We start from the raw sequence: 6,286 nt of genomic DNA, 5'->3' as shown, positions 1-6,286 counted from the left end.
ATTCCTGCTTTTACAGCTGAGTGTGTTCTGTTTCTTGCTGCTTTTCTTAGGAAAAAACCCATTGTATTGCTTGCTTTATTTTAAAATAAAGCAGTGCAAGTTTCCTAGTTTTGCTTCTCTGTATAGCTAGAGAAAGTAATCAGCTTTCATTGGTTGGTGTTTTAATCTTGGGATTAGACCTTTATTATGTACTTAATTTTGATCTTCAGATAGATATAATTAAATGAGATCTATCCACAGCTCTGGGAATGATTTAAATCCCTCCTGCCCTCTCCCCCCAACAGCACCCAAATACCAATAAAATACCAATTTATTTGGTTTTTTCCTCAGCCTATTATAATGACATTGGACTTAGTGGCACGTTGTCTTTATTTTGTATGAAGTTTGCTATGCAAAGTGTTCTGTCGTTCTGTTTTAGGAACAAAGCTTGAACAGGCAAAGAAATTCAATGATCCTGATGATCCATGCAAAATTTTAGTTGCTACAGATGCAATTGGAATGGGTCTCAATTTGTAAGTACTTGCAGCAGGTTATGGTACTTTTATTTTCCTTTGGATGTGATGGCCACATTAATTTCCTTGCTTTTTATCTCCCCAGTCTGATTAACTCATATAAATATCTGCTGTGTCTTGATAACTCAGTACATACATTTCAATTTTGAAGTAGCGATCAATTTGGTTAGGCAGAACCAAGCTTTAATTTTAAAACTGATTCCAAGAACTAAATGACTCCCTTGGACTAATTCAGTGTGATAATTGGCAGTGGATGACAGGGCCTACTGGATCAACTGGAGTCAAATGTGCTAGGTTGTCAGAGTTACCACTCTCTAGTATTTCTGAAATACAGAGCAAGTTCAGCCCAGTTTCAGATGTATTTCATTGGTGACGGACATGCAATCACATTGCTACAAACTACTGAGGCAGGTGTTGGTGAATGGATTGGGACCCTAATAGGACATGATTGATGTGTGCAGGAGTGATGATTCTCCTGCATCTACCCAGCAGCCTTATCCTGTCCTTTAGAATATGCTGTGTCCATAAGCAGTATCTATGATACTCCAATTTATAGAGGAGAAGAAAGCCTATAAAAAAGCAAAAGCTTTAATTCTTTGTATTGGAAGTAATTTGCAAAAAAACGATTCCTTTTTGTTTTTGTTGAAATATTTCAGGTGTATAAGAAGAATAATTTTTAACTCCATAGTAAAGCCAACTGTCAACGAGAAGGGAGAGAAGGAAATAGACTCCATTACCACCTCCCAGGCTCTCCAGATCGCAGGCAGGGCTGGGCGTTTTGGCTCCTCCTTCAAGCAGGGAGAAGTCACCACAATGCATCGTGATGACCTCGTGCAGCTGAAGGAAATTCTGAGTGAGGCTGTGCCCCCTGTGAAGGTGAGAGCTGCAGTATCCAGTTTGTACAGACGTGCTCTGGGGCTGGCTTATGATATTCTGATCCCAAATTATCTTCCCTTTTGTCTGTTTCCAATTTAGTGATAAAAGTGGGTCGTGTTGTGCCAGAGTGACTTTGGGTGTATGTCCCACTTGGAGACTTCAGTGTTGCTTTTATATTGAATCTGCTCTTTTAAGAATTAAAAGCTCAAGCACAAAAGTTCTTAAGTTTCAGCTAAGTGTGCTAAATAAACTGGACTCTGCAGGGTGCTTTGGTTTCTTGCATTTTGTCTTTCAATATGTTGTTTCTGGTGCATTAACTTTAAAACAATATTGAGAATTAATGGAAGTTTTTTTCTTTATTTTCCATTTAGGCAGCTGGCCTACATCCTACTCCTGAGCAGATAGAAATGTTTGCTTATCATCTTCCTGATGCCACTTTATCCAACTTAATTGTAAGAATGATCAAAATATTAGCTTCTGCTTTAAAAATGGAGCATTACTAACAGTTGCTGCTTTTGTACAAACTTGCCCTTGGGAGACCTGACAGACAGCCGTGCGTGTATTTTTTTATCAGCTGGATTCTTCTCTCTACTGCACAGTGACTGCAGATAGGTTTAGAATGTTTAACTTTTCTGTGTTGCAATAAACTTGAAAGCTGTTGAAACGTGTCAGTCATTTTTACACTTGTTTAAGACTGCAGCAGCTTTTTCATTCCAGCTATTCTGAATTTTAGATGTAGACATTTTGGTCTGAGGCTGAAGATATTAGAGATCAAAATTTAAATAAATTGTTTGAAAATCCCTGGGAAACTAGGCTGGTCGTGCCAGATTTCCACATATCTGAGAGCGACCTGATATTTTTTTTTTCCTGCTTCTGTGGATTTTGTGGTAAAACAGTATGTTTGTAACTTTCAGAAAACAGGTTTTGTGGGATCAGTTTGATCTCCTCTTTAGACAGATACTAGTTCTTTTGGATGTACCTAAACATTTTAAATAGAAATTAAGGGTTCTAATACTGTATTTAAAGAATAGTATCACAGCTTTTAGTACATGGAGAAATTCTTGGCAGCTTTCATCGTTTTAAATGTGCATTTTTGTTCTCTGCTGATGTGCTGTTACCTAGCAAAATGTATATTTCTAACCTTGAACTAAAAGATTGTACCTGGAGATCTCCTGGAAGACTTAGGCTGGTAGGGTAACAGCACATGATTAAAATTTTAAAATTAGCAGTTTCTGGGCTAGCATAGAAATATTAAGATACAAACCTTGTGTTGTTTTTGATCTTCTGAATACTAATTTTTAAAAATTAAATAGCTCAGCATTTCTTTAAAGATGTTTTTAAAAAATCCTTCAAAGATGTACACTAGAGAAATAATTTCGGGGGCCCATAAAATTCCCCCTGCAGGGTGCACTGCATCTTCTGTTTCTTCAAACCTTGAGTATGTCTCATATTTTCTCTGAACTCCTCTGTTGGAATACTGTATTTAGCTTGCGTTTTCTTTCTTCCTAAAATAGCTCTGATCCTGACATTGAGCTAAAAATAGCTCAATTATTGAATTTTATGCTGTAAGGTTAGCTTTTTGGGTCATGCTAAGTGACAAAACTGGAGAAATTTCTAAACATAGTGGTAACTGGTTCCTGTGATGGTGTTCTTTGTAACTAAAATGTACCCTTCCAGAACTTTGTTATTTAGGAGACTAACTGAAAGTGTTTAAATAAAGTGTAGAGTGTTACGTCTTCTCCTCTGATCCTGTGTTGGAGAATTTAATGCAAATTCTGCTAAAAGAGCAGGGGGAACTCCCCTGGACACCTTTTTATTACTGTGGTCAAATTTGATGGTTTTTAACTGTTCTTTCAGTATAACTAGCCTTTTAAACTCTAAATAATTTTTTGGTTTGGTAATAAAAAGTTTAGCAACCCTCTCCTATAATAACATTCTTACATTTGGTTTTATTTTCACAGGATATTTTTGTGAGCCTCTCACAAGTCGATGGGATGTACTTTGTCTGCAATATTGACGACTTTAAATTTCTAGCAGATATGATTCAGCACATTCCACTAAATCTGCGATCACGATATGTCTTCTGCACTGCACCCTTGAACAGAAAAGAGCCTTTTGTGTGTACCACTTTGTTGAAGGTCAGCTATTTTTTTTCCCCTCAAAAAGCCATGGTGTTTATTTTGGACCAAGCATGTCTTGGTGCACTGAGACTGTATCTAGTTGCTATATTTGTTGTGGGTTTTGCCATCAGATCATTTGAGAGCATTCTTAAAGTGCTCACAGGTAGTGTAAGATATATAAAATAGCTGGACATGTATTTTTTTCCTAATTGAATTCTTCACTATTTTTATTGACCAAAGCTTTTAACTTCTGAGAACTGGTTCTAATGATGTAAATTAAAGTTTGGATAGCTCCTCTGCTGTTTGCCTCAGGAAATCCTCCTGCTTGTCCTTGTATGTGAGCTCTGAACTGCTCGGAGAGATGAGAGTTGTGTTCCCTAGTCACTTGTGCACTGCTAAGCTTTGCAGTACAGTGTTCTGGAAAGCAGTTGTTAAAAACCAAGTTACTGCTCCTTCGAGCTGTTAGCTTGTCAACAAAAGAAGAGAATGTGGGGATTAAGGGTGATTGCTGATGCTATAATACAGTTACATAGAATTTAAACCTCAGAAAACACAGAGTTGTAAGTTGCTCTCAGAATTATGTCACTTTACTTTTCAGGCCTGGATGAATTGTTTTTTGCTGTGCCCCCAGAGTGATTATTTTGAGGAATTTGTATTCACCTGATGTTTCAGTTTTTCAGGGTTAATAATAATGTCACTTGGGACTGTTACTTTGTTAGACAGTATTGCCATTGTTCCCTTTTTAAAGACTGCATTAAACTTTTTTAATGAAATAGTATAAAAATGAAACTGATGTGGTGCCCTCATGTCACAAATCTTAGAACCCTGCTTTTCAAAAATGGCTAATAATCTTTAAAAAATGAGTGATTGATTGAAGAGTTGAAAAAAGTGCCTCATTAGGAAAATGCTGAGCATTTGGATTCCAAGTAGTGAAGATGCAGAGGGGCATTGTGTGGTGTTAGAGGGAGGTAGGCTGTTGTGAATGCTTGTGTGAATTTAAGCCCCATTCCTTGCCCAAAAAAACCCACTTTAGTATCAGCCAGTTAGGAAGCAGTTATTCCAAGTCATCAGTACTCTTGAAAATTTTCGATTTAAATCTTATTTGATTTGTTTTTCTGTTAGTTAAGGAGCTGAGGTGTCTGGGTTTCAGAAGGGCAGATTTCTAGTGCAGATTAATCTGTTTGGGTTGTGGGTAGTGTGTTTCCTAAGCCAGGGAATACATTTAATATTTTAAACCCTGGCAACCCTGAAACAAGATAATTAACCAAATAGGAGGAGGAGGATTAAAAAAGGACACAAAGTCCATCTGCTTTGCTAAATGAAATCAAATGCCTTCAGTGTTAACTTTTCTGGATAGCTCTGTGCTTTTGTTGCTTAACTCTGTGCATGGTCCGTGGACAAATTGTGTTAATGAGGCCCTGGAAAGGAGAGGTGACTCCTGCGTTGAGTAATTAAGTAAAAGAATGTGTGGCATTTGGGTTGTGTAAAACAAAGCAGGTATTTTCTGGAGTATTCTTTGTATGCAGACTCTGGGGAGTTTAACTCTTTGGGGATTTCTTCTTTCCTGACTAATTGACAGACTTGACTGAATTTGCTTGTTTTTCAGTTTGCACGACAGTTCAGTAGAAATGAGCCTCTGACGTTTGACTGGCTCTGCCGGCACACCAAGTGGCCCTTAGCTGCTCCAAAAACCATCAAAGAACTTGTACACCTTGAAGCTGTGCATGATGTTTTTGACCTCTATCTGTGGTTAAGGTATTGTCTTTGTGCTTGAAAGCTGGTTTTTGGTGTTTTCCTACTGTTTATGACTTACAGTCCTTAGAAGCACAGTATCTTCAAGCCTGTGTGTATGTGGTGCAGGATGGGCTCCTTTGGCCCTTTAGAGGATCTTGACAAATGCAAGTGTAGCAATGTTGAGGGGAGTGAGTTCTGCAGAGAGCAGTTTGTGACTGACAGAAAGAGAAAGGTAGAAATAAGGTGATCCTGGATTGGAGCAGCTGAAATGCAAATTAAAATACAGTGACCTTCCCATGCAACATGTAATAAACGTTTTTGGTTTTTTTACTTAGTATGTATCCCATTTTTGTCCCAGTGAGAAGGTTTAATTGTGTGTTCTTTTGCCTCTCTTCAGTTACCGCTTCATGGATATGTTCCCTGATGCTGTCCTTGTAAGGGATATTCAGAAAAAACTAGATGACATTATACAGATTGGTGTCTGCAACATCACAAAGCTGATCCGAGCATCCCAGTCTGCAGCTGCTCCTGGCACAGCTGAAGTTGTGTCGGAAGACTTTCCTCTCTCAAGGACTAAGAAGGATGCCAGGGTAGTTTCAGACCGTCACGGTGCAGCCTCCACAGAGGCACTGTCCATTGCAGTGGAGGCTGCAGGACTGAGAAGAGCAAAGAACTTGAGACCCTCTCGGCTTGGTAGCAGGCAGGAGGATCTGAAAAGCTATGGACGTGGATCTCTTGCCAACAGATTGCTGCGGGAGGGACTTCTGACACAGGAAATGCTGAGACAGCTGGAGAGTGAGTGGCAGGATCAGCACAGGAATGGTAGATACGGCTTTGGTTCAAAAAGAGATGATCAGCATCGTTCAAAGGAAACAGGGAAAAAGAGAAAATAGAACCATGTCCTAATTCTGTTTAGTTTTTATTCATAAAATAAAATCCTATTTTAATAACTTCTTTGGCATTTCATGTTTACACTGGTGCAGCTCCTTGATAATTTTACTTCTCCTGTGACCAGTAATGTGAAGCACTCAGAGAAATGGACTC

General features: G+C 38.6%; 1 protein-coding gene across 3 annotated transcripts in view; it reads left to right on the top strand.

Annotated features, from left to right (window-relative positions):
• Positions 1-6,196, top strand: part of SUPV3L1 (Suv3 like RNA helicase) — a 12,811-nt gene extending 6,615 nt beyond the window's left edge. For all 3 annotated transcript variants that reach the window (XM_017746339.1, XM_017746341.1, XM_017746340.1), the window contains 6 exons: positions 417-512; positions 1,169-1,388; positions 1,760-1,840; positions 3,350-3,526; positions 5,115-5,263; positions 5,640-6,196. In XM_017746339.1, coding sequence (XP_017601828.1) covers positions 417-512; positions 1,169-1,388; positions 1,760-1,840; positions 3,350-3,526; positions 5,115-5,263; positions 5,640-6,135 — 1,219 coding nt within the window. In that variant the 3' untranslated portion in view covers positions 6,136-6,196. The remainder of the gene's footprint in view (positions 1-416; positions 513-1,168; positions 1,389-1,759; positions 1,841-3,349; positions 3,527-5,114; positions 5,264-5,639) is intronic.
• The last annotated feature ends 90 nt before the right edge of the window (positions 6,197-6,286 follow it).

Source organism: Corvus brachyrhynchos, unplaced genomic scaffold (assembly GCF_000691975.1).
Source record: "Corvus brachyrhynchos isolate BGI_N302 unplaced genomic scaffold, ASM69197v1 scaffold279, whole genome shotgun sequence".
Lineage (NCBI taxonomy): Eukaryota > Metazoa > Chordata > Aves > Passeriformes > Corvidae > Corvus > Corvus brachyrhynchos.
The sequence above is the reverse complement of the archived record's forward strand: the minus strand, read 5'-3'. Positions and strand labels throughout refer to the sequence as shown.